Here is a 26588-nt window from a genome sequence, read left to right on the forward strand (position 1 = left end):
GGCACTCCCCCCCCCCCCCCCCCCCCCGAGCGTGGGCCACCCGGTTTCCTCTTGCCCCCTTTAACCACCCCCCCCCCCCCAACCCTTTAACTAAACTCCAGATTTCCTCGAATTCGACGAAACAACTCGCTAAATTCCTCCTCGCTCTAGTACCTCCTCTTCACTCTGAAGAGGTCCCCCGCTAGATAAATGGTGTTTAAGCCATTTACCCACCTCGCACGTCAAGCCTTTTCGAAAACATTTGTCCACGGCTATGCTCAGTCCGTCGTTGCCGCTTCCCAATCCTCATACGCCTCTTCAAACACCTCCCTCAACCAGTTCACCAATCTTCCCGTGAAGTACACCCGGACCGCCCAGCTTCAATCCGCTTTCCAGAACCCCTCTGGTTCCTCCAGTAATGCTGGCGCAAAGGCTGGCCATGCCCCCTCCAACAATGCCGGTGGTGATTCCGGTCTAGCTGCCTATTATGCTGCTTGGCAACAGGCCCAGCAAAATGGAGACGATAGTGATTGGCACCAGTTCCAGTTTAGGAAGAGAATTGGCTGGAAGCCAGCTACGCAGGATGCAAAGGATAGCGAAGGAGTGGCATGGAGCAATGATGCCGAGGTGGTGTCCGTGTCTGACGCCTCGTCCGTGCCCCAGACGCCTGAGATCCCGTCCAGCAGTCGTCGTCACAGCGAATCTTGCGATTTCGGCGGAAAGGTGGAGAGTCTCACGGTAGACGCTGATGTAAGTGCTCAGGTTGATGAGGCTGTTGCTCGTGAAAAACAGCAAATTCAGGATGCGGAGGAAAAGTTGGCGGAGGTGGACGTGGACGTGGACGTGGACGTGGAGGAACCGGAGCTCTCTGCTGCTGAGTCTGCAAACAGTGTCGTGTCGAAGGATGGGTCTTCCACGCCTCATCGTACCCCGGCATCCTCCGTGGGTGAACCGTCACTTGTTGCCCCCGATGAATCCTCCAGAGATATCGAAATCGTGAAGAGAGCACGTGCTCAGTCAGGGCGTGTGATGCAACTTGCAGATACGAAACAATATTCTCAGGTTCCCAGTGCTTTTGAGAGTCTTTTGAAGGAGGGATTGGTTCCTACCGTTGGGGCCTACAATGCACTGCTCGAGGCCGCTATCCACCTCCATGCGGATGTCTACCACGCAGTACCCAAGGCTCTTGATATTTACTCTGACATGTTGCGTCGTGCCGTTCTGCCCAACGAGCAAACGTATACGATTCTCGTCCAGCTTTTGGCATCCCGCGCCTTGAAGATCTTCCAGTCCATTCAAGTTTTGCATGAACAGCGGGCCCGCTATGGCGGCACGGAAGGGCAAAATAAATTCATTTTCCAGTCAAGTGAGGCCGAGCATGAACTCTTAGTTGAGGATCAGTCTCTCTCTATTGCTTTGAAGCTCTTCAATGCAGCAACCTCGCGCCATGCAGACATCTTGTTCCCTCTCGAAGCCTACTGCAATCTCATAACTACCTGTGCGAAGAGAGGAGAGGTGGAACAGATGATCAAGATATTTGAGCATATGGAAACGCATAAGATTGTGCCTCATGCGTCCATTTTCCCTTCTATGATCGATGCATTCGCTGCCACGGGTGACTTGAAGAGCGCCGTCGAGTGCTATAACGAGTACAAGGCTCTGGCAATTGCAGACGATAGCGGTGTCTTTGGTATTGTCGATCGCAAGGATGGTGAGGTTTATGCTGCTCTCATCAAGGCCTACCTCTCGTGCGGTAAGGAGGCCGGTGCCCTTCGATTTTTCGAGAAGATCAAATCTTCCTTCGATCACGTGGAGGAAAACAAGGAAGCCCGAAGATCTGTCATTGAAGATGTCGTTGTCAAGGATGGTCTCGTGCAACATGCAACTGTGACTGGAAACTACGCGGAGGCACTAAAGCTCGCAAAGGATTATCTTTCCAAGCCCAAGTTTGAAGCTGCACTGGCTAGAATCTGCATGGCTGCTGCTGACTCGGGAAATCTAACCGTTGCATCCGAAGCTTACGATCTTCTCCCGCTCGACACCCCCGTCTCTATGGGTCCCGCATCGGCCATGCTTGCTCTGCATATTCGTCAACAAAATCTGGCGGCTGCCAGACCGTTTTGGACAGTTTTATCTTCTCCAAGCCACGCTACGCCGGATCTTATTCATCCGACTGCCATGTATACCGTTGCCCTCCTTAAAAGTGGACAGGTGGAAGAAGGCTTGATGGAGGCGCGGAATATGTTCTCTCGCATTCGCAACTCAGCGGATAGCAAGCAAGCTCAGGCTCACCTTCGTGAAGAAATTGATGAAACAATTGACCTCCTGGGGCGCGTCATGATTCAATCATCTGCTGTCCTGTCCGCTCATGCTTCGGTCACTCTCATCTGGGCTATGATTGAGAATGGGGGATTGGTTTCCCCGGTTGCTGAACACGTGGTTGCTGGCCTTGGGCCATCTGGCATCTCGCAACTTAGTATGCAAGACCTGACTCTTGCCCTTCAGGTACAGGCTGGGATGCTGGTCAATACCTCTGGTCTATTTGATGCTGCACACCCGGCACGATTTGCACATATGCTCGAGCTTGCACTGGCCTCCGGGCTTCCTATGGACACCCTCAAATCTCGTGTTCTTGAGCAGGCTGTTCTTAAAATCGCGGACAGTCGTCCAGATTTGGTCCAGAGATGGCGTGCTTACTTGCAGACCCCAGGGAATCCTGCGTTTGTACCCGCTCGATACACACCAGTTCCTCAGCTTTCTCCAGTCATGAAACCAACGCTACCGGAGGAATCATTTGATCCATATGCCCATGCTACTGATTTCCGTGGATCTGCTATCATCGCTGATATTCTGGAGAATACAAGCGGGCGGATTGAGAACCACCTCAACGACGCCATGACTAAGTTCAAGAACATGCGTCGTATCGGCAGACATCCTCGCTATATCACATACGCCAAATTGATCAATGCTGCTGCCAAGTGTGGACAGATGAATCTCGTGCAGGAGATCCTATACATGGCCCGACACGACGTTCCCCTGATCCCTCAGTATAAGGTTGTCAAATATGGCTGGACATCGATTTTGGATGCTATGGTTGCTGCCAGCCTGACACATGGTGAGCGCGGTCAAGCTGCCAAGTTCCACCAGGAGCTTAACAATATTGGCTCTGCGCCTTCCTCCAATACCTTTGGTCTCTACATCACCACCTTGAAGGAGTCAACCAAAACCTTCGACGAAGCCACTGAAGCCGTCAAGATTTTCCACCGCGCGATTTCTGAGGGTGTCGAGCCAACATCGTTCCTCTACAATGCCCTGATCGGAAAACTAGGCAAGGCGCGTCGCATCGACGACTGCCTCCTCTACTTCGCGGAGATGCGTGCAAACGGCATTAGACCCACCAGCGTCACCTACGGAACCATCGTCAATGCTCTCTGCAGAGTAAGCGACGAACGCTTCGCCGAAGAAATGTTCGATGAAATGGAGTCGATGCCCAACTATAAACCCCGCCCAGCACCCTACAACTCCATTATCCAGTACTTCCTCAACACAAAACGCGACCGCAGCAAGGTCCTCGCCTACTACGAACGTATGAAGTCCAAAAACATCCAGCCAACAATGCACACGTACAAACTGTTGATTGACGCCTACGCTTCCCTCGAGCCCATCGACATGAACGCAGCCGAATCCGTCCTTGACACCATTCGCTCCAAGAACCAGCACCCAGAAGCCGTCCACTTCGCCTCTTTAATCCACGCCAAGGGCTGCGTCATGCACGACATGGTCGGTGCGCGGAAAATCTTCGACTCCATCATCGCAGACCCCCACATCCAGCCCCAACCATGCTTGTACCAAGCCCTCTTTGAAGCCATGGTGGCCAACCGTCAAGTTTCCGCGACGTCAAAACTGCTGAAGCATATGGTCAGTCGCAACGTGGAGATGACGCCGTACATTGCCAATACGCTTATTCACGGCTGGGCGGCTGATGGGAACGTCGCGAATGCCTTGTCGGTGTATAATGGCATTGGCATGAGTAAGCGCGAACCCAGCACCTATGAGGCGATGACAAGGGCTTTCCTTGCTGCGGAGGATCGGCAGGGTGCCTCAGGTGTTGTGCAGGAGATGTTATCTCGTGGGTATCCGTCTGCTGTTACTGGGAAAGTGCTTGAACTTGTTGGTGGCGGAAGCCCTCCGCCCATGCCTGCTTAAGAGCAAAAATCCCACACCCCCCGCACAGAAAAACCGAAAACCGACCCGACATGCCGAATTTTCTCTATCTCCCTTGTCAACAATTTCTTTGCCATATATATTGTTCTTCTTTTCCCCTTCCATTTACTACGCACTTTTAATCCGACACCGTGGCCCATTTTTCTCTTAGTTTCTTTTCATATATTCAAGAAGGTAAACCTGGGCTGGACCCACTTTGTCCGGCCCAGAGCCAACCTTCTCTGCCAACGAAAAGTCTGGCAGTAGTCCCCGAAAAATCGAATTTTCCGTTCTATTAACATCAATTTGTGAAAAGGAGTTTGGGAAATAAATGGGTTTGCATGTACTATATAATATTTTCTTCCTTTTCCTTTTTCCACTTTATTTCCACTTTATTTCCACTTTATTCAGCTACGCGTATCCGCAGAGATGCGAGCTTGAAGGCCCAGTGAGTTTATACACGGGAGATGACCTTACGGATTTTGGCATTATGATTTTTCTGACTCTTGGTTTTTCGTGCACAAATATTTCCTTGTTGGCTGCTTTTTGATTGTTAATGTTTCTCCAACAAACGTTCTGATTTCTATAGACACCTCTCTACTCTCTGCAGGATGGCTAGGTGGGTCACCCCACAGAAGGATATGCCATGTATCATAGCTTTTTATGTATATACTGTTGTCCATGCTGCTAACTTGGGAAGAAGCTTCCGGCGTTTTGATACTTTGTTAGAGAAGACATCTCTCCCTGGTTGTTTAAGGCAACAACAGCTAAGCTACTGAGGTACCCGCTGTCGGGGGGTGATGTCCAATAAGCGTAAGAGAAATAAATATAGAACAGCATAAAGAAATGAAAGCTTTGCAGTAGACATCTCATCTTCCATGTGTCATTCATTCCGTTTGGTTGGTGGTGGTTGGTTGTGTTTTCCGCCCTTTTCTGCCATCCCCGCATTTGATAGTCTCCCGATAAGGTCACGTTATCGACCATTTTTTTTTTTTTTTTTCGGCCAGCCTCAAGCCTCGCCATCTACAAATCTAATTATATCCTCAACTCTATCTTTTTTCTTCTTTTGTGTTTGCCCCGCCAACTTTTATAGAGCTCCTTAAAACATATAAATATTATCTCGTTATCACAGAATAGACAAGCTGGATTTCTTTCTCCCTGCAACGCTCTCCAGACCAACGTGGTGAGATAAATGCGCATAATCGCCCTTAGTCTCTTCCCCAGAGTTTCTCCTTCTAGCCGACGTCTCACACCACTTCGAGCGCCGTGACGCTGGATAAGCAAGGCAAAGAAGATGGCAGGAGAATTTTTGCTCAAGTCTAACCCCCCAGCTCCCGCCCATAAACAACCAAAGAAATTGATCTGTATGGTGGACCCTCCCCTACTCCTCCCCTACTCCTCCCCTACTCCCTCCTCCCTCTCCCCGGGGCTCGCGGTTGAAGGACTCCTCACGAGAGATACATATATATTGAAACAGCCCACTAACCATATCTTCGTCTATCCAGTTGCCCCAGGGGACATCGCAGCCCCCTACCCCTCCTCCCACCATCTCCCGTCTACCCAGCAACCCCTCGCCACTACAGACCCAAACAGCCCACCCCATCACGCCGCCATGCCCATCCCCACCTACTTCCCCACCTCCAACGGCACAGGCACTCCCAGAATCTCAGCCCCAGAAACCCCCCCACGCTCCAGCGCTCCCACCCCCATCGCCAACGCGGCTCTAATCGCCCATCCATCCCGAGCCCATCAATTCCTCACCAACCCACCCCTAACCCTCTCCCAGATAAACGTCACAAACCCTTTCAAGCAATTCAACTCCTGGTTCCGTGATTCGCGGCTCCTGCCGTCCTCAGCACCGGAAACGTGCACGCTTGCCACGGCCAGCATGCCGTCCGGTCGCGTCAGCGCTCGCATTCTGTATCTCAAGGAGTTGGATGAGAGGGGTTGGGTGGTCTATAGTAACTGGGGGAGCAGGAAGGGGAAGGGAGGCCAAATTTTTGGGAGTGAGGGTGATGTGGATGGTGGGGAGAGTGGGGAAGCACAGGAGGACCTGCAGCAGCTGGGCAATCGATGGGCGGCGTTGACGTTCCATTGGCCCACTGTGGAGAGGCAGGTGCGAGTTGAAGGGATGGTTGAGTCACTTTCCAGAGAGGAGAGTGAGACGTATTGGCGGATCAGGGAGCGGGGGAGTCAGATTGGCGCCTGGGCCAGCCAACAAAGTAAGGTTCTTTGGGAGATGGAACCGTTGCAATCATCTGCTTATCAGGGTTATGGCTGTGGTGGTGGCGCCAATGTTTCCCTCGCTGCCAATGGACCAGAGAATGATGCCACTATTACCGCTGCTGCTGCTGCTGCTGCTGCGGTCGTTGGCACTGAAGACCATGGTCGAATCACCCTTGACAATCGCGTGAAGGAAATGGAAGCGCGTTTCGCTGACACGAAGGAGATCCCGCTCCCGCCATTTTGGGGCGGGGTCAGGATTGTGCCGGAATCGGTTGAGTTTTGGCAAGGGAGGAAGAGCCGGCTGCATGATCGGTTTAGATATGTGAGGATACATGGGGAGCACGAGGCTGGGGATGAGACGGCAAAGGATTTCAAGTGGAGGATTCAGAGGTTGTCACCGTAAGATGGGAAGACGTTCGGTTGCCGATCGATCCCATGTTGCCAGGACCACTTGGGGCTTGATGGAAATCAATCCCACCAATCTCCGCTCACACCAATGAGACAACAGCAACAACAGGTTATCTATATGCTCTCTGCGCCTTCACGAACTCTTCGCGATCATGTCATATATGTTTTTATGTAGAAACGTTTCCTCTCCATGTTCCAAGATTTTGCTTGGTTTAGAATCTCGCTTACATCGCCGAACTGTTACGCCCGCTTTCACCTGGTTATCATCAACCTTTGGCGAGATACCTACATATTTTGGGGGGAGGGTGGTTGCGGGCTACTCTCTATTTCCCTATTTATCCCATCCGTTCATCTCGGCCCATTTAGATTTGATGTATAGAACAAACCTATAACTATCAAAGTAATAAAGGACATTTTAGTTGTGCCGTGAGAATGAAGATTCCGTAGTAGTAGCCGTCTTCCTCCGCAGCGTAAAGTAGTTAATCATAACCACAACAAGCGCGACTTCACATCTATCAAATATTCGTAGCACTCTCTACACACACACACACACACACACACACCCTTCATAACCCCATGCCTAGAATGTATCCATCCGCGCAACTTGCTCCTCTCATCCGTCTCATTTGAACTTTTAACCTAAACCCTCTCTCTGTCGACTATTTATTAAAAATATACGATACATCGCTATCCCCGATATACTTCAGATATCAGCTATGGTTCGTCGACGGCTCAACAAACCAAGCACATACACAAGCCATGTCGATGATGTACCGTTGTCAGCCTCGAGAGTGAAAAGAGAAAATGAGCAAGAAGCTGACACAGGGAATGAAACTGCGCGTTCTGCTTCATCATCATCATCATCATCATCATCATCATCACCCAATTGGATAATCTTAGCCATTGCGAGCGGGTTATTCGCCGCGACGAATGGATTATTTGCGAAGTTGTAGGTTTCATTCCACAATCCTTTGGAGGAACTCTTTTGTTGGATTTTCTATCCCCCTCTTTTATGCGACGTAAGGTGGGGGGAAAGAAATGGGAGGAATTGGGAAGAATGTTTTCCTAATCCAACTATCATCACCCCGGAGCGCTGGGGAAGAGGGCAAAGGGGGAGAAATTGCCCAAAATCAACTTAGATATATATATATCCATAAACCGAAGGATGTTAAACGGATCAAATTAGTTGCTGGCATTCTAACTAACCACTCCGCTCCAACTGCCCCCAGAACAACAACCTCCCTCACATCGGCTTTCTCCCAAACTCTCACTCGTCTCCTCCACCTCCCGCCCTCCTCAGAGGCATTAGCAGAGTATATAACCCGCGCTGTAAGTGTTCAGCCACCCCTCCAAATTTCCCAATCAATCTTTTTAACTTCTGTGGGCCCAACAAGCTCTCCTTCGCCCTGAATCTCCTTTCCAACGGGATCATGTGGGCACTATTCACGCGGGCCCTCACCGCGTCAGCATCTAGTACAAAAGTTGCAATTACGAATACGACGGCGAACTTCTTGCTTACGGCGTTGTTGGGGATGGCAGTTTTTGGCGAGAGGGTGGATGCGTTGTGGTGGGTGGGAGCTGCTTTGATGGCTGGGGGATGTGTTATTGTGGGGATGAGGGATGGGAGAAAGGAAGAGGAAAGATAGTGACTAAGGGGGCCGGAGATGGGGATGGGATGTGAGCTGTAGCTGTACGGATGGGATTGGACTTTCCGGCGGGCACCAGGGAGAGCATTTCAATAGGTAAATGTTGAGAGAAATCCATTTCGGCGCTATATTAATCCAAAATTGCACATACATATATACAAACAACCAAAAGCTTCACAATTAACATCTACAGCAGTTCCCTCTCCTCCCTTCTATCCTCCAACTCCATAAATCCGTCCAACTCCTCCGTCCCATCTATTATATCTGACGAATTCCTCGACCGTAACGGCTCCGTTCCATCCTGTCCCTGCCCTTGCCTCTGGCCACCCAGATTCCCATCCCCATCTCGAGAACTGAACCTCAACCGCCCCAGCGCCCTTCCCTCTCCCGCAACCGTCTTCCAAAACATTACCTTCCTCGTTACCCACTGAATGAACTCCCAAGCCTTCTGCTCAATGATCCCCTCGCCAAGCCCACCATTGGCACTAGCACCAACACCATTCGTTTCACCAGCCACAGAATGCTCCCTCCCCTCAACCTTAAACTGATACTTCAAACAATCCTTAACCGTAACAAGCCCAGAAAGACGACCCCGATGCTCCACGAGAATCACCCGCGGACCCATTTTCTTGAATACCTCCATGACTGTTTCAAGCGGCAGGCGCGGATGCACGGTTAGCGGAGCGAGGTCGACATATTGGCTGAAGTCTATGGAGCGGATGCTGGTTGATGTGGTGATGTCGTCGAAGGTGCGGGAGGGTGATCGGTGGTTGGCGTTTGTATCTAGATTGGTGTTGTTTCGTTCGTCGGATCGGGATGAGGACGAGGAGCTTGATCCAAAGCCTTGGCGGGCTGTTGATATTTCAAGGGTGAGGGAGTTGGTGGATGGGGTGGTGCGGTGGCGGTGAGATGTGGCGGAGGGGGCGGTGGTGAAACGGCATTTGGCGTTGGGGCAAAGGAGGCCGTCGCGCTTTGCACGGTTAATTGCGTATTGGAGTTCTGTCCTGCCGATGTATCCTATGACGACATTGTTGGTGAGGTCTTCTACGATTGGGAAGCCTTGGTATTTATGTTGGCGGAGAAGCTTTTCGGCTTTGAATACTGGGAAGTCGGTGGCGGTGAGTACGGCCGGCTTGCTGGTCATGACGTGGGAGACGGGGACGTTGAAGATGTGATCTTCTTTGCTGTCGAGATAAGGGAAGCCATTGAACCAGATCATGCGGTCTGCAATGCCCCCCTTGCCAAAGCTATCGCTGACTGCCTTGGTTACACCAACCACGATCTATGAGAGGGGGGGGGGGGGGGAATTAGTATTTTTGAGATTATCATATATAAGTTGGCGGTTCTCCCTCTTTGTTCTTTTTTCATAAACTTACCATCGTTGGAAGAATATACGTTAGCGCGCCCGTGAGTTCAAACATAATTATAGTAATCGAGATTGTCAGATGCATGATCCCACTCAACGCAGCCCCGGCTCCAAGAAAAGCGTAGGTCCCTGGTGTGATACACGGCACATCGGGTTCGCAAGAAGCAAAAAACTTCGAGTCGGGGAACCTTTCATATAAAGCCTGGACGAGAATGCCGACCATCCGACCAAATGAAGCTCCTATAGCCATTGATGGGACGAAAATTCCGGCCGGCACTTTGCAGCCATATGAGATGATGCACAAAAGTGCTCGAAGTGTCGTGGCAATAGCAAGAGATAGAACCATTGACCAGCGATTTTTAGTACTAAAATCAACTCTGTCAGCATAGGAAATCCCTCACTCGAGGATTTGGATGTGATTGTGATCAAGCCCATACTCGCAAATCCCATTATAATCATGAGCTCCTTCGCACTCTCTAAACAATATCTCCATCATTTCGGTCATGTTGATCCTTAGAAACATATTCGGGTAGCATATCAGTGCAGTGAGCCCCGCTAGCACTGTAGCCTCGATAATCGGATGTTGCGAAAGATATTTTTTCCGGAACGCCTGCGCCCTCAAGTTCCATTTAATGACGAAAGCGCCGTATAACCCACCGAAGATGCCCAGTAAAGCAAAGAAAATTAACTCAAAGGAATGCCAGGTTCGGTCGTATTTCACTTGAAACATAACCAGCTGGCCCGTTCGAAAGGGATTCATAGCCTGTCGTAGTCATGAGCAAGATGACGAGAGGAATTGGGCCTGGCTTAAGAGATACGTACGGCAAGGACTCCAGTGGCTACTAGAGCGCAAAAGTAACTCCTCCAAAGAGTTTTCAATGGGAAATAGGAAGCCATTTCCTGCAACAAATGTTAAGCCCTTATCGGCCAGATAGATATAAAATGACAACGAATATGGAACAGGGGAAAAAGAGTACCTCTAAAGAAAACAAAACACCTCCAATGGGACTACCAAAGGCAACCGCTACTCCAGCACCAGCTGTGGCAGTCAGAATCTCTCGTGTTTTTGCTGCATTTCGCGTGTATTTGCTGAACCATCTGGAAATGACATTTCCCGTGCACACCGCAAAATGGACGCTGGGGCCTTCCTTTCCAACTGAAAGCCCCGACGCTATAGCAAGCGGTAGAGTTAAAGATTTGATTATCAAGGTCCTGGCGCCGAGAAAACCCTTCATAATGAAGCCAGCAATGATAACCTTGATCTCTGATATGCCGGACCCGGCAGCATATGGCGCGAAAGAGTTGACAAGCACCGCGGAAGAGAATGCGAAAAGGACCTAGGGGCTAGCAGTTAGATATCCTGGCGTGCTGGTCGCAAATATTTCAAGAAGCGCGAAAACGTACAGCAAATATGAAGTACGCGATGTAATTCAACGGAGCAAATGAGGTCCACGGCCGCCACTCGGGACACCCTGTCATAGCTCAGTCAATCAGGAGATGAAATAAACCAAGGGGAAATCCAGATGGCCCCATATATATATATAAGATAATACATACCATCATCAGCCCCCCAACAACAAAACGACTCATTCAAATAAAACCCCGTCTCGCAATGCCCCAACTTAATATCCGCCAACCACTCCGTAACAATACTCAAAAAGCCCGCATTCAACCCAATCGCCACGCCGACAATGGTAACAACCAACCATGCCTGTCCCGCATCGTACGACTCACTGACCTTCCTCCGCCAGCCCAGCGTGCCCTCCTGGTCCCAGAACTGCAGGCCGTCCCTGCGCTTCGCCCGCCTGCGTGCCTGCTCGTGTACGGCATCCTGCACCCAGTCGATGGTTGTGAAGTCTTCGTAGCGCTTTATCTCGTTTATTTCGTCTCTGATGGATGGGCGCCTGGAGGCGGTGATGGTGGGGCGGCGTTCCCGTGCTGTTTCGGTGGAGGGGGTGTGCACGCGGGCATTGTCGGTTGGGGGGTGGTGGGAGCGAGCTGAGAGGCTGCGGGGCCGTTGGGGGTGGGCGGACGAGTAGGAGGAGCCCGGGGGGTTCATAACACCGGAGACTGTTGTAGAGGTTTGGTTATCATCCTCAGCCAGGGGTGGTTGGTGAAGGTGTCACCGTGGATGGCGATGAAGATGGGTATATATATATATATATAGCTGGTTGGTGATGATGTTGCTGTTGTTGTTGTTGTTGTCGTCGTCAAAGTGGTTGGCCATATAACTAACTATATCTGAGGCGCTGTCTGACATCTGGACCGTCCGACCCGAGTCGCTGGCCCCAGATTTATATGTTGGTACAGATATTCATTTCTATTATTTTATATGGTACTTGACAAATATGGACACTATTATATTCTCCAAATAATCTACATTAATTAGAATTGCATCTCAGAAACGTGTAAGTATATTCTTTGGTGTGTGGTGGACTCCTCATATTGGACAGCTAGCTAATTGGTTGGTAAGTTAGTTAGTTTACTTGAGTGACTAGGAAAAATAGGTTAACGTCATCTCTGGCGGCGCGTCCAAAATATCCCTATCTCCAACGGGTTATCAAAGGGACACACAGATTCAGCTTTCTTGCTCTCCAACCTCATCTCAATCAACCTATCCATAGATCGCGCATACTCTTATTGTGTCTAGCATTATCATTCAGCATTCTCTACACTGCACAATATTATACACATCTCATATTAGCCGCAGGGGAGGGGGGGCGTTTATCTCGCCCCGTATCTATCCACTTCGCCACCAATCTGTGTCTGCCAGATCAAACACGCGACATATTCATGCCTTACAACATCTCCGCCATCCCTCCGCCAGAGGAGGTCAGTGGCCATGCAGCTCTGCCATGTACGTTCTGCGCTTTTCCCAGCCCCGCAGATTTAATGGGATCTACGTATGGGTAGAAGGTCAACGAAGCTGACGCAGTACCTATAAAATGCAACAGTGACCAGAATCAAGAAGATCATACATCTGGACGAGGACATAGCGCAGTGCTCCAACAATGCCGCCTTTGTGATCGCAGTGGCTACTGTATGTCTTTCTTAAGCCTCTTTGAATATATATTTATCCGACACGCTTACCGGCTATGTACTCCGTAACTAACGCGGGCGATTCTGGAATGTGTATAGGAGATGTTTATCCGCTACCTGGCCGAGCAAGGTTACAACGTTGTCAAGTCCGAACGAAAACCAAGACGGACGATCCAATACAAAGATCTAGGTATGTCACGTCATAACTTCTCCACCCGGCACAACGTAATCACATATTGCACATGCATCCACATACATAGACACATTTCCCTCCCCCATACGCACACAACATACAACTAACTCAACCGCCACCACCCCCTCCCGGAAACCCAGCCACCGCCGTCTCCCGCATCGACAACCTCGAGTTCCTAGCCGACGTAATACCCAAAACGACAACATATAGACAGTTCAAAGAGAAGAGGGCCAGGGAGACTGCCAACGGGGCCGATGTGTCGAAGAGCCAGCGAACGCTAAACGGCACCAGAGCACGGGAGAATGGCACGTCGCGCGAGGGGCGCGAAGACCCCATGCTGCATATGAACGGACAGGGTGACTCGCCTGTGATAACGTCGCGGCCGCCGATGGTTATACATTCGTCGCGCCAGCGGAGTTCTGGTGTGGCTGATAATGAGTCTGGGTATGTGAGGGATAGAGATGGAGATGGGGATGGGGATGGGGATGGGGATGGGGATGGGGATGTTGAGATGGGACTGTGATGGTTTTCTTCTCTGTATTCTGTTTGTGGGCTGGGTTCCCTCATCTACATGTAAAAGTTCTGAGGGATTAAGGGAGTTGCTGTTCTTTTTCTTTTCTTCTCTTCTCCTCCTCCTTTTCCTTCCGTTCTCTTTTTCTTCTTTTCTTTTCTTTTCTTTTTTCTTTTCTTTTTTCTTTTCTTTTTTTTTTTTTTTGCATTGAATTATTATTATGAGCACTTGGTGGCATGGGCTGTTTCTATGGGACTTTGCAGTGGGTTGGAGTTTAAATTGGCGTAAAAATAATTATCCGTTGACTGTTGCATGTGCATGTATTACTGTTGTCGTCGGCATTCAATCGTATCTTTATCCTGATTCCAATTTCCCACCCCCAATTCCTCCCTCCTCTGTTCTTGTTCTTCTTGTTCTTATCTTGGTATTCTTGGTGTGTTCTTGTTGTGCTTGTTGTAACTTGTTCATAGTCTTTGTAGTGTGCCCAGCGGACCAATCAGCGTCCCCGTGATTCGCTCCGATCCCTCGCGAATTTCCAACCATCGAAAGACTTCATTAACCCTCAGCCAAACTCCAACTCCAACTTCACTCCTCGCAACACTCAACCATCAGAGCCACAACCCTTCCTCCGCAGTAAAACTGCTCAATTGCTTTGGCCCTGCCCTACTCACCATGCCTCCGCTCGCCAGCTCTTCTGCTTCCACCCTGACCCGGGCCTGTGCCCGCCCGCTTCTCTCCTCCGTCCGCCCCACAGCAGCCGCACTCACTTCACAGCAGCAGCAGCAGCAGCAGCAACGCAGAGGACGAGTCACTACCTCGACCTCGACGACTTCTTCCTTCGACAGCCCCTTCGGCCAGCCCAAGGACAGCGCATCGACGCTCAAAATCCCTAGTTTCAAGAAATATGCTAGCAAGGGCGGGGAGACATCGAACAAAGTGTTCTCGTACTTCATGGCTGGGAGTATGGGATTGTTAACTGCTGTTGGTGCGAAGGCGACTGTGCATGGTGAGTTTTGATTTTGTTGTTTTTGTTGGGGTAATCCTGGCCCTTGCAGGTGGTTGGTTGTTGGTGGATATACGGAGTACTTGGGGGTTCATTTTGGAGAACGGTGTGGAAGAGAAAGAACCCTTTTCTCGAGATCCAATTGCGGCCTCAGTATTTTTGGGATTGCATAACGAAGCCAAATCAGCAATTGAATTCGCGTGGATTGTCCGACTTTTTGCTAATCGAACATGCCCCTTCAGATTTCCTCCTCAACATGTCCGCCTCCGCCGACGTTCTGGCTCAGGCAAAGGTCGAAATTGCCCTCTCTGCCATCCCAGAAGGCAAAAATGTACGCATTCCACCCTTAACCCCCACGTTTCCCCTAACTATCTCTATGTCGAAAGAAAAGCCCACATCCCCAAATCCAAGACCATAAGCAAACATCCAACACTTTCCCATGCACCTTCACGCTCACATGAAAATAAAAAACAGGTCATCATCAAATGGCGAGGCAAACCCGTCTTCATCCGCCACCGCACCCCAAGCGAAATCCAAGAAGCCGAAAGCACTAAATGGGAGACTCTGCGGGATCCCCAGCCCGATTCGGATCGTGTAAAGAATCCTGAATGGCTTGTTATGCTTGGTACTTGAAATATCAATCCTAGTCAAACTCAAACAACCCCCCTCCAAACTGCATCCCTTCCGACAGCTAACCAGAGTCATGAAAAAATTAAGGCGTCTGCACCCATCTCGGCTGCGTTCCTATCGGCGAAGCCGGTGAATATGGAGGCTGGTTCTGCCCCTGCCACGGTTCCCACTACGACATCTCCGGCCGAATCAGAAAGGGCCCCGCCCCGCTCAACCTTGAAATCCCGACGTATTCTTTCCCTACTGAAAGTACTTTGCTCATCGGTTAAGACATATCCTTTAGTTAAGAAAAGGAGAATAGAAAAAAAAGGGGGCATAATCAAACCAACACTGTCTATATAATATACTTTCAAAACAATCCCACATGCAGAAGTGTGTTTTTTTATCTTCCCCCCACATTCCCCTGACCTCAACTCCATCCGTTTTCTTTTGTATAATTTTTGTCGCCTTTTTAAATTACATCTCTTGAGTTATTGCTGTGTTGACTGTGCCGTGTCGTGTAAATAAGCTGGGAAAAGCCTCGATGTAATTCTTACCTATGTACTTTGAACCCCCCTTCTTCTGTTAGATGTGGAGAGAGAGATAGAAAGTCCAAAAAAAAAAATAGATATTGTCACATATACGTTTCTCCATCTACTTCCTCTTTTAACATTGTCAAGGCTCCGCATGTCTGGGTCTTAGATCCTTCTCTGCGGATTCCTTTTGTCAGTGTTGTGCTTCCCTGGAAGTTTCGGAATTGTGTGTTCAAAAAAGGGGTAGAAGGGGGCAGGTTGATTTGATTTGAGGGCATGTGTGATATTATTTTTATTATTTTTATTTATTTCCCCTCTTTTCTATCTTATTACGTTGGTATGTACTGTGTATATAAGAAACAGGACAGGAACGGAAAATGAAGTCATCATTATACTGCGTTCTCTGGAGCTAGCTGTCGATCATATTGTGAAAGGACAGACATCAGCCTCTGTCCAAACCTCATAACTGAATGTTGGGTCGCTGATTGACACTTGAGTCTAGAAACCATTTTCCTTCTTGAGGACTTAGGATTCTCCCGGTTGGTCATGATATGTCTGTTCTGTCGATCGGACTCCATCCGTGCTGCTCTCCAGTGTGCAGGTTTTGAACGAAAAAAGGAATGCAAATGGAGAGCTGTAATAATACAACATTAGTAAACCGCCATCTGTCCAGGAAATGGGATAACCATCATAAATCCCAGAACTGTAGCATTGAAATTTTTCTTCATGCAAGGTTAGCCAGCTATATATCTATAGCCAAAAATTGGTAATAATACATACACTCAAAAGGCCAAATCAAGACGAAAAAATACCTAGAACATCCAAGAGGGAAAAATTAAGATCTATCTATCTATCTATCTATCCACCATCATACATGACACTGGTCTCCCGCAAAATTTCATTTCCTTCACAGTAAATTCTCACTCGCTGCGCCTCCCCACGGCTCTTCTACCGCGGCCTAAATATCGCAATCAACACACCCATCATTGCTGCACCGGCCGCAGCGCTCTGAAGCGCTACCGTCGTCAGCTCCCGCTGCGAAAGCGTGATATGCCGTTCACTAAAGAGGTCATAGATCGTCTGAGCCCAGAAATCCGGAGAGAGCGTGATGTCGGGCGAGAACGGAGGAGTGGTGGTTGTAGGTGGGTGTGATAGCGAGAGCGGCTCGGTGGGGTGCGTGTGGATAGAAGTAGCTACGCCAATTGAATCGAGAACTTCCGGCTCAATGGAAGTGCCAGCTTCTGATGGTCCTGGTTGAGCTTCATCCAAGACGGATACGAGCGTGGATGCAGGTGTGGAAACAGCGGATGACTGTGCGATCTGCATCGCAGCAACAGCACCAGCAGCATCAGTGGCAGAAGCAGGAATACTTTCAACGCCCGGCCCCTGCTTCAATCCATTCTCCTTCTCCAACGCCTCCATAACCTTCTCCTCAAACCCCTTCACCAACCTCCGCCGCCGCCACGGCTCCACCGCAACCTGGAAAATGAGAAACAGAAGCACATTAACCCCCATCAGTCCCCACGTGCCCCACGTACTCATGCGGCGGATCTTGTCGGACCAGATCTGCTCCTCGTGGTACCGGGATAGGATGCTCTTGCTAAGCACCGCAGCAGCTTCCTCCGCCTCCCGCTCGGCTACCACCAGCGCCTCCTGCGCGTCCGTCTCTGCTCGCTCGTTCGCATGATCTGAGCGGTAGAGAGAGGTAAAGCGCTCCAGGTCGGTTGGGGTCCAGGCGTGCTTGCGTTGCAGGAGCTCGTTGACTTCGCGCTGTGAGGCGGAGCGGCGGTTTATGGCGGAGGAGTACACTTCTTTTGCTTCGTGGACGCGGGCGCGGCTTTCGCGAACTCGTTGCTCTGGGGAGAGTTTATTAGAACTTGACTAGGATAATGATCTATGTTCATATTGTAGATATAGAATGCAAGGATGAAGTTCAGGGCGGGGTAATGAATAACCACTGGAACCCGTCCAGCCGCAAACATGTGGGGGAATAAAAAATACATACCCTGAGACAAAATATCCTGCTTCAGCTTCTCAATGCCTGAATACCCCGTTAAATCATTGAGTCGCTGTCCTGCAATGAAGATGTTCGACTGCATATTATCCATCAACCGAGTAAATTGTTTAGAGATGTCTGATCTACGCTTTTCAACTTGTGACGGTAGACGCCAATTATTCCCATTTCCATTTCCATTTCCATTCCCATTTCCATTCCCATCCTCCTCCTCCTTACCTTTCCTACCCTTCCCATGTCGCTGCTGATGTTCTTGCGGTACGTTCAACTCATTCCCCGAACCAGTCTCCAAACCTCCTTTCCCCCCAGGTGCCGAACTTGAACTCAACCTAGCTTCGCCATCTCTTTCCGCGGAAGAAACACCCGGCGCCTCCCTTTCGAGTCCATCAACCCCCTTCCCGCCCCCCTGCATGGAGTAATATCGACCCCGGAATTGACAGCGCAAACATACCGACGCAAACGCAGACGAAGACACAGTCGCGGATGTGAACCCGTTGGTGTTAATATTATCAGTGTTATCGATGTTGTTTCGCGAGGTGCGCCATTGTCTGGGGCCTGGTGGGAAGAAGGTAATTGGGAGTCTGCGGATGTTATTTGTTGTGGAGGTAGTTATGGATTTTGTAGCGGATGTTCTGCCTGGTGTGGTGATGGTGGTGCTTCGGGAGAGATTTGCGGATGAGCGGACGAAGGATTGTCGGAATACTAGTGGGATGGGTTGCATGGTGAGGTGGAAACTGTCTTTGAGGGAGAAGACAGCTTCATTGGAGCGGAGGTGAGGAATGCGGGTTGGAGGTTGAGGTAAATAAGGTGAGTTGTAGAGATGTTGGAGAGGGAAATCTTGGTGCCGCGGAGTTTGGTGGGTAAGCCCGGGGAAGGGGGCAGCAGAACGCCGATATTTATCAGTGGAATTGAGGACTTATTATTGTAACCTACGTTGGTGTTTTATGGATTTTCTTTGCTTGGAGGAGTTCCTGTTTTTCAATTTTAATCTTCCGCAGGAGCTTGGAGTTTGTGGTTTGGCTTTTGTCGTTGGCCAGAAAAATTATCTAACCAGTCCACATTCCACTATTAAGATGAGGTTACTCCGTAGAGAGATACATCAGATGATTAATTATGGTATGTTTGTTTTCACGCTTTTCTACATTCCTCCTTCGGAGCGAAAGTTACAACGGAATTACAGAGTGGAACAAGGAGTGTGTTTGTAGATCTGCAGTGGTCTGGATATAGAAAGTAACAAATACAAATCCCTTCATATTCATGTGTAATAGGGGCCGTTGAGAAAGCTGAGAGCTGTAGTAAGCAGCGCGAATATACTACAAAAACCAACCTATTGCAAAAAGGAAAACTCATAGAACAAGAGCTGCAATAATGCGAAACCCAGCCTATCCAGGCTTTGCAGAATACACCCAGCAAAATAAATAAATAAATATAAAATATAAAAAAAGAGACGGAATGCCAGGAGGAGGAAGGGGATATAAAAGGCGTTAAAAAGTCACAGTTGGTGGGAGTGGACAAATTTCTGCCCTCATGCAGGTGGATCGGATTTGATTCAACAGTTTCCAGAAAGGACAGAGACCTTGTCCCAATGGATGAACTCCAACCTCAACTCAGCATCAGTCTTGAGTTTGTATCTTATAATCCCCCTTCACGGCCTCCGCGTACGTGGGTGGTCCTTGGATCCGATTGCCGCTGCACCCTTCCCCAGTTGCAACCTCCCCAGGAGCTCCGTTGGTGCCAGCCTGGTGATTATTGGATGTCGACTGCGGTACTGGTCTCGTTGCTGTGTTGACGACAGGCGGCTGTGTAGTTCCATACGATCTCTGGGGATGAGGATGACAGCCGGAATGATGGATTGGTGGTTGATGCGATACGTAGTAGTATGTCACTCTTCCGGCCTCGGTGTCAGGATGACATCCATTTGCGCCTACAATGGGTTGGTAGCCGGCCGGATAGTCCTCGTTCTCAGGGTACTGTAGGATTATGTACCAGGCATGCAGCAGGCCGGGGATGTAGCCGAGAATGAGGAGGGCGATGTTGATGAGGGAGTCGGCAGAGCAGATGCCAACTTTTACCCATACTGGTTGGTTGGGGCGGTGGAAGGTTAGTTGGGAAATCAATTAATGGTTTCAGAATGACATATTGGCAAGATTAGATGTATGGAGGGGTTAACTGATGCGGGGTTGAGGATGGGAGGAAACGTACCAGCTATAGGAGGAAAGAGAACGGCAATAATGGCAAGGAAGCAGTCTGCTGAGCAGCACATGGTGGATTGCTTGATTTAATTAATGAGCTGTACCGAGGGATGGATGGATGGTTAGGATCAATGGTGGGAGCGCTGTAGAAGTCAAATGATATAGAGTAGTTATCAGTAAAGTTTGAGCAGTGTCAGAGACAGAGCGGGAGAAAGAGCCCAGATGGACTCGGCCGTTTGATGATGGGTATGATTATCTATCCACTGCAGATTGGAATAATGTTGGAGCCTTGCACACACACTCCCCTCCAAGCTGTTCTGGCTGAGATTAACCCTTGGATCCTGTTTCGGTTTCTGGGGCTTTTTGCCTGTTCTTTGTCTGGTGACGTGACTAGGAAACATCTCGGCGAGTGGAACGAGGCGAAGTCAGCCTGGTCACGTGCTCCAGTGGAAGCAAGGTTCTCACTAAGGTTCGGCCCTTTGGAAATTCAGATCGAGTTCGGGGCTAATATCTGCGAGGAAATAAGCAATCAGGAGATAGTAGGAGGAATTGAGAGGGCTGCCCTGTGGAGCGTCGCGATTCTATACTACATTTCGGAGAGACTGGAGATCAGACTCTCAACATTGTATCCCGGCTCTGGGGAGGGAGGGAGTTAGACATCGGCAATCCCGACATATCAAGTGGTATATCAAATTTAATCCGGGAATGCCCTGCATCCAACAGCCATCCCGACACAGCACAGCTACATTCTCTTCCCCCCTGGCCCCAGTTCGTGACTGCCATTTCTTTCAAGTATACGAAGCAAGGATTCCTGGTTTTGATGTGTATATTGATTCGGGAGAGAGAGAGAGCAAGATAGGCTCTATCTAGCTTCTTCATAGTTCGTTCAATTAGACATAAATAGAAATGTCCTTTGAGGATCAAAAGAGACCATCTGAGGACCGTCTTCTAGATTCTTTATATAATTAGCTCGTTGCCCGAATGATATCTCGCCAGTGCATCAGGATTTCTCCCATGTTAGAGAGTGGCTTGCAGGGGTCTTGCAAGCGCAACTTTGACTACATCCAAGGCATGTATGGCTATATAAATGAATGTTGACCATGACACAAATCTTAACCTATGAACAATAAAAAGGCCACGCTGTCTGAAAATATATATGGGTAGGAAGTTAGTAAACATCAAAGGGTTTCTGAAGGATGATATAGGAGAGCCAGCTCATCTCCTCAATGTCATCCAATCCGAGGAAACCAGGACAAAAACTATTCTTACCATAGCCTCAAATAATGCCCCAGAAAAGACAACGTAACGCCGTACTGAATGCTTCTGATCCATTGTACCTTGCACCATCCTTGAAGTCCTTTCAAAGGTCTTCACGTCTTCTTTGCCTCTCTCTCGCGAAACAGGACAGTGACATCCATGGATTAAGAGAACAGCTCTATTCTTCTGATCTCTCCTTAAGTATTAGACTCTAGCATTATGACTTGAAAAAGGAACTTGACATGCAGCATATATCAGAGCTGATGCTGATGATATTTCACTATATACTCGCAAATGGGTGTGATAGATCGATCACCTTCAAGACGGATGATAGATAGCACCTTGATATCTTGGATGATCTCCTGCCATTCATATCGTGACACAGTGGAGTTGCGTACCTGGGCAGGACCAAACAGTCCTAACTGGTAGTGAATTCCTTATAACTCATTAGTCAGCAAATGATATACCAATATCGACAACAGGAGCTGGAAAACGTGAGAGCACAAGGGATACATGTGTGTATGAACTGCGCTGACACAAACAGCAGAGGGCCGGGCTGGAACTGTGCATTTGATTTATTCCCATGTTTCGGAAGGAAAGCAGAGAATGCGACGGTTTCTTCAACATGCATTTTCCCCTTGTCCAAGCCGAGGCGCTTTGCTATCGAGGGTGGATCTTTCATTGCTTTCCATATTTTTGTTTCCCACCAGCAACGGAACCTAGGAAAATTGCCGTTTCTTCATTCAAAGTCCGGGTCATGTCGGTAAGATAGAAGGAAGTTCGAAGCTTGGAGAACGTTTTGCTGAAAGTTTGACTTGAATCAGGGGGAGCTAGAAATAGACAGAGCCCGTGAAGAAATACAAAATCCGGTTGATGGTAAAAGTTGATGGCAGTTGCCAGTGGTATTATTATGCTTTTAGCCTCGAGATACACAATGATAGGGTTGTGTTTTAGCGGATTCTTTAATTACGATGGTTGCAATAAACTGGTGCACCGTCTGTGTTCCCACTATGCCCATCTCGCTTGGCGATCGTTTGCTTTTGTTCCATTTTGCTTTCTTCTTTTTTCCCTTTTAACCTCTGTTTGTCAGAAAGGCAGCAATAGACTTGGCCACTAGTGTTTTAGTTTGAGTGGGGAACCAACCCAGAGCTGCATCCGCCGTTCGTTGAACCTTCAAGTTCCCGTGTGGATTTTGGAAACTCCATAATATCCCGCCAAGCCCGTCGCTCAGGAACCAATTAGATGCCTCAGGCTGTTCTTAGATGTGGCGCATCTAATTTCCCAACCACGGAAAGCTTCAGGGGCCAGCCGCTTGGAGACACAAGGACATGTTGAATGAGATACATCATACAGTTTCATGCCTGGGATCCCGGAGGAACATGTTGATGAAACACCCAGGTCCCAAATACGTGAAGCATAGCTCTTGTTTGCACTTGGAATTTTGTAGCTGGTACTTTCCCTTGGTACATTAATCATGGCTCGCGGGCCGTTTAAAAACCCGAGAATGGGGTTGGAGGGATAGGATGATACGACGGCGATAGTTTGTTGTTGTTTGTATCATATTGTTTTTCTGTGCTTTGCCCCGTACGCGGCTCGGGGGGTTGTCTGAACATGAACACCGGCTGCTGCGCGGGCTGCAGGACACATCAGAGCAAAAACAGGGGTGGTTTGTTGATGCGCTCCGTCCTTCGTTCGCCGTAACTACAGATTACATGCATACGGAATTGAAGCTCTGCTTGCACAATACCTGCATAAGCTACATATGACTTTAGCTTCTTTGTGCGAGAACGGTTAATAGCTGGGTTCTTCCCCTGGTTGGGCTGCGTGATGCATCCCCGTATTCATCCGAGGTCGAGGATGTTTGTCTCTCCATCCTACAGTGGATGATGATATGTCGAGTACTTGGCAGCAAAGACCACATATGCAACGCCCGTACGGGATGCTGGTGAATACACTGCGAATGGGTTAGTCTGATACGCTTCCAACCCGGTCTCACTGTATTGGATATTAACTTGGATGAGTCGTTTGGTCATAGGGTATACAGCTGACTGATTGGCAACGAGCTGCTTTCTTTTGCACGATCTGCAATTCAAGCTCACGGGACGGCTGTATTATGGGATTACCACCACCCAGAGACTCGAGAGCTGCGTATTGGTTATCTCGCTGCGGAGGATTGTCCCGCGTAAGAACACCAGATGGCGTATCATATATACCACTGAGTACTATTACTATGCTAAACTACTACGCTATGCTAAACTACTACTATACTGCACTACACTACTATACTAAACTAAACTATCACTATTATACGGTACTGTACTGTACGGTACGGTGCCTGACTAACCCCGGATAAGTCGTTCCTTCCCTTCTCCTGTTCTGCCCAAACCGCCGCCTTCTCAGGTTTCTTCTTCTCCTCTTGTATCTCTCTGCGTCTTCTTCGACCTCATCCTCATCGTCCACTTCTCCTTGCAACCCGCCTTTTCCTCTGGACGACGCACCCCCTGATTTTCTCTTCTTTCTTCTGTTTCAATTCGCTCGTTAACCCAGTTTGTCCCCTCGGGACCTCGTTTCTGACCCTCGTTTTCTTCGCGCGCGCCCCCCCCCCCCCTTTTTTTTTTCACGTCACTCCTTTTGCATTCACTTCTTTGATAACACTTTTCGGGAACCAGACCATAATCCTTTCATACCCGAACACATCCTTCGGATATAGACAGGCGGGGGAAAAGAAGGGGTTCGTCAGCGTCATCATGTCCGGATAACTTATATTGGCCGTGTTTTCTTGTCGCTTCGATCCACCACCCGTGTCAGTCGATTTCGATTTCGAAGCCCTCGTCGTTCGTTTGCTTGGTTGATTTATTCGAGCGAAATCCACCGTGGAATACCGCAAATACTGAGGACGCTTTACCCCGATTCCCTGTCCTAGAGAGATATCCTCACAATGGCTGCCAATTGCATCCCTCTTAAAGGGTCGAAGGCCTGTCCCGCTTTCGCAAATGCCGCTGTGTCAAAGAGCCCAGAAAACATTGGCAAATTGTTCGTTCTGCCTGCGCCTAAAAGAGCGACTGTCCAATCCTTGATGTGAATGCTGATTTATTGAAACCTGCAGTTCATTTCTTTCATTCGTGTCCAACACCCAAGAATTCGATGAGCATCTGTTTTCCTACGCTAATAGCGAATATGTCATGATGAAGTATGCACCCATTCGTCTCAGACAACCACTGTTAGTGTTTTGAGATTGGTAGAATTTGTGCTAATGGTCTTCCCTCTCTTTCTTCCCCAGATATCAGCAAGTTCTTGGATGTTCCAACATCAACCTCACCAATACATCTTCTCTCTATGCCCGATACACATTAAGCGTAATTTGTAATGGCATCGTTCAGAGTTCCGCGGCCTGTGGGAACTCACCTCCCTTATGTGCGGAGTCTTGTGTGAGTCCCCCCCGCACACTATGCGCACTCTTTTCTTTGAATAAACGGACATATCACTGATATTGTGACAGGCACAATATGCTACAAGTGAACAACTAATTGTCGTCAACAAAGAGCTTTGTGGGACTCCAAGACAGAGTTACATGGACGAGATACGGTCCGATTTCACAATTTGCTCGAACCCGAAGGAGTCGCTGACAGATACTTGCATACCCGGTGATGCAAATGAGCCTAATGAATGCGGCTTTTCTCAAAACTTATTAGGTCTATGTAGCTTTTGCAAAGGCAGCACAGCCAACTCCACAGACTCTTGCTGCAACGCTGCAGATGTCACAAACCGCTGTAATGGATTTACCCTCCCCTCCGTACCATCGCTGCCTCCACTTTTTCCTTCTCCAACTTCAACGCCTAAACCGTCCGACACGGCAGTTGCGAGTACAGGTCTCTCCGGTGGTCAAATTGCTGGCATTGTAGTGGGATCAGTTGTGGGTTTAATTCTATTGGCTGCACTCGGTGCCCTACTCTTTGTTTGCCTGAGACGGAGGCGAGAGCAAAACAAGGCCTCGGTCTTGAACCAGCCATCACCACAGCGGACGCCAATGCAATATGCCCCTGGGAGCAGCAGGCATGGCGCATACGAGGTTCTTCCGGGTGGTCGTGTAGCAAGAATGTCAGCATTGCAAGGAAGCAGCGAAGAGGAATCTCCACCCCGTGCTTCTGGAGCAGTTGCAGCAGTGACTCCTGGTGTTACCAGATATCACGATTCATCCGATTCTGAAGTATATGGAGAGAGTCCCGCTCGGTCTAAGCGTGGCCCACCGGCTACTAGCAAGAGAAATGGCTCTCTTTCGAGTGCGTCGGTGCTAGCAAGGAACAGTGACACTGCTTCACCCAGGTCTGGAAGTGGCGGTCAGTTTTCGTCACCCGAGGGAATGGCTAGTGGTCAATCTGAACAACTGCCGTATTTCAGAGACTACTACTCGCAGGATGACATCCACCCCAATGATAAGGTTTCCGTTCTATGGGCGTATCAACCCCGTGCAGGTGATGAGTTTGAGCTGGATAGAGGCGACATGTTGAAAGTAGTGGGAATATGGGATGACGGATGGGCAACTGGTGTTCGTCTCAGCGAGAGGGCTGAGGATTATGAAAAACACAATGCACAACGTGATAGTGGGGTTTCTAATGGTTCCGGAGTTCGAAGAGGATCATCTCCACCATCAGGCGAAATCAAAGCATTCCCGGTATGACTCACCGACGAAAATCTTTTTTCTCTCTTTTTTCCCATTCATTGAGCAGCGGGTGAACTGACATCTTAAATTAGCTGGTGTGCGTCTGCTTACCTGAGCATTGGAGGAAAACCATTGACGGTGATGTTACTTCTTCATCCCCCGAAGAAACGTAGTCCTCGCTGCCATCTGTCTCACGGCCCTCATTTCATGTCTTGACGATTGCGCCTTTTCCATTTCTATTCCGGTTTTCTTCAGTCCATGTTTCTGGCGTTTCTTGAAAGGCAGTTGACATTGGTTCTACGGCTACCCTCCCATGCTACGTCCCCATCGATGGCCAAACAGTTATCATTCGCTGCAGCGTGAACGGCTTCATCGTATAGTACAATGAGCAGTAGGTATGCATAAACTGTTCCTTCATCTCCGTTTGACGCTTTCCCGGCACCCCTAAAAGAAAACCAGTTTCACCAAATTTCTCCTTAACGACTTGAGCACCACATTGATTTTTATTTTGTTCTATATGTACCACAAGACGCTTTATTCTCCCAGGTTGCAAGCTCTTTTTTTTAAGAAAATTCCTTTTTATTACCAGATCCAATAGATCTATCTTGTTGTTTTATATAATCTCATTCTCCCTTTCATATTCCCATGCTTCAAAAACACTTCCGTTTCATCTCAGGAGCACGTCTCTTCGCAACCTTTCACCCTTACCCTGGGTTATTTTTCTTCACGCTACAGTATAACTGGCTTGT

At 49.0% G+C, this 26588-nt stretch overlaps 10 protein-coding genes across 10 annotated transcripts; 7 read left to right on the top strand and 3 right to left on the bottom strand.

The window, feature by feature from the left end:
- Positions 1–189: 189 nt before the first annotated feature.
- Positions 190–4185, top strand: PADG_05432 (uncharacterized protein; the record flags this gene model as incomplete). The annotated part of the gene is made up of 1 exon (XM_010762701.1): positions 190–4185. The coding sequence occupies one exon, from the start codon at positions 190–192 to the stop codon at positions 4183–4185; it is 3996 nt and encodes a 1331-aa protein (XP_010761003.1).
- A 1291-nt stretch (positions 4186–5476) lies between these two features.
- PADG_05433 (pyridoxamine-phosphate oxidase PDX3) lies at positions 5477–6811 on the top strand (the record flags this gene model as incomplete). Its single annotated transcript, XM_010762435.1, has 1 exon — positions 5477–6811. The coding sequence occupies one exon, from the start codon at positions 5477–5479 to the stop codon at positions 6809–6811; it is 1335 nt and encodes a 444-aa protein (XP_010760737.1).
- A 721-nt stretch (positions 6812–7532) lies between these two features.
- PADG_11925 (uncharacterized protein) lies at positions 7533–8462 on the top strand (the record flags this gene model as incomplete). The annotated part of the gene is made up of 3 exons (XM_010762844.1): positions 7533–7765; positions 8046–8145; positions 8211–8462. The coding sequence occupies 3 exons, from the start codon at positions 7533–7535 to the stop codon at positions 8460–8462; spliced, it is 585 nt and encodes a 194-aa protein (XP_010761146.1).
- A 187-nt stretch (positions 8463–8649) lies between these two features.
- PADG_05434 (uncharacterized protein) lies at positions 8650–11887 on the bottom strand (the record flags this gene model as incomplete). Its single annotated transcript, XM_010762436.1, has 7 exons — positions 8650–9744; positions 9839–10193; positions 10266–10591; positions 10651–10728; positions 10806–11165; positions 11233–11300; positions 11386–11887. The coding sequence occupies 7 exons, from the start codon at positions 11885–11887 to the stop codon at positions 8650–8652; spliced, it is 2784 nt and encodes a 927-aa protein (XP_010760738.1).
- A 734-nt stretch (positions 11888–12621) lies between these two features.
- Positions 12622–13583, top strand: PADG_05435 (uncharacterized protein; the record flags this gene model as incomplete). The annotated part of the gene is made up of 4 exons (XM_010762702.1): positions 12622–12685; positions 12783–12868; positions 12967–13057; positions 13201–13583. The coding sequence occupies 4 exons, from the start codon at positions 12622–12624 to the stop codon at positions 13581–13583; spliced, it is 624 nt and encodes a 207-aa protein (XP_010761004.1).
- Positions 13584–14243: 660 nt separating this feature from the next.
- On the top strand, positions 14244–15473 carry PADG_05436 (cytochrome b-c1 complex subunit Rieske, mitochondrial; the record flags this gene model as incomplete). Its single annotated transcript, XM_010762703.1, has 4 exons — positions 14244–14577; positions 14817–14905; positions 15049–15199; positions 15292–15473. 4 exons carry the CDS (start codon positions 14244–14246, stop codon positions 15471–15473), a joined length of 756 nt encoding a protein of 251 aa, XP_010761005.1.
- Positions 15474–16664: 1191 nt separating this feature from the next.
- PADG_05437 (uncharacterized protein) lies at positions 16665–18451 on the bottom strand (the record flags this gene model as incomplete). Its single annotated transcript, XM_010762437.1, has 2 exons — positions 16665–17572; positions 17722–18451. 2 exons carry the CDS (start codon positions 18449–18451, stop codon positions 16665–16667), a joined length of 1638 nt encoding a protein of 545 aa, XP_010760739.1.
- An 892-nt stretch (positions 18452–19343) lies between these two features.
- Positions 19344–19993, bottom strand: PADG_11926 (uncharacterized protein; the record flags this gene model as incomplete). The annotated part of the gene is made up of 2 exons (XM_010762845.1): positions 19344–19807; positions 19933–19993. The coding sequence occupies 2 exons, from the start codon at positions 19991–19993 to the stop codon at positions 19344–19346; spliced, it is 525 nt and encodes a 174-aa protein (XP_010761147.1).
- Positions 19994–20200: 207 nt separating this feature from the next.
- On the top strand, positions 20201–20578 carry PADG_05438 (uncharacterized protein; the record flags this gene model as incomplete). The annotated part of the gene is made up of 1 exon (XM_010762438.1): positions 20201–20578. One exon carries the CDS (start codon positions 20201–20203, stop codon positions 20576–20578), a length of 378 nt encoding a protein of 125 aa, XP_010760740.1.
- Positions 20579–24117: 3539 nt separating this feature from the next.
- PADG_05440 (uncharacterized protein) lies at positions 24118–26012 on the top strand (the record flags this gene model as incomplete). The annotated part of the gene is made up of 5 exons (XM_010762439.1): positions 24118–24212; positions 24286–24369; positions 24460–24607; positions 24679–25851; positions 25932–26012. The coding sequence occupies 5 exons, from the start codon at positions 24118–24120 to the stop codon at positions 26010–26012; spliced, it is 1581 nt and encodes a 526-aa protein (XP_010760741.1).
- Positions 26013–26588: the final 576 nt, after the last annotated feature.

Source organism: Paracoccidioides brasiliensis (genome assembly GCF_000150735.1).
Source record: "Paracoccidioides brasiliensis Pb18 unplaced genomic scaffold supercont2.6, whole genome shotgun sequence".
In the NCBI taxonomy this organism is placed as follows: domain Eukaryota; kingdom Fungi; phylum Ascomycota; class Eurotiomycetes; order Onygenales; family Ajellomycetaceae; genus Paracoccidioides; species Paracoccidioides brasiliensis.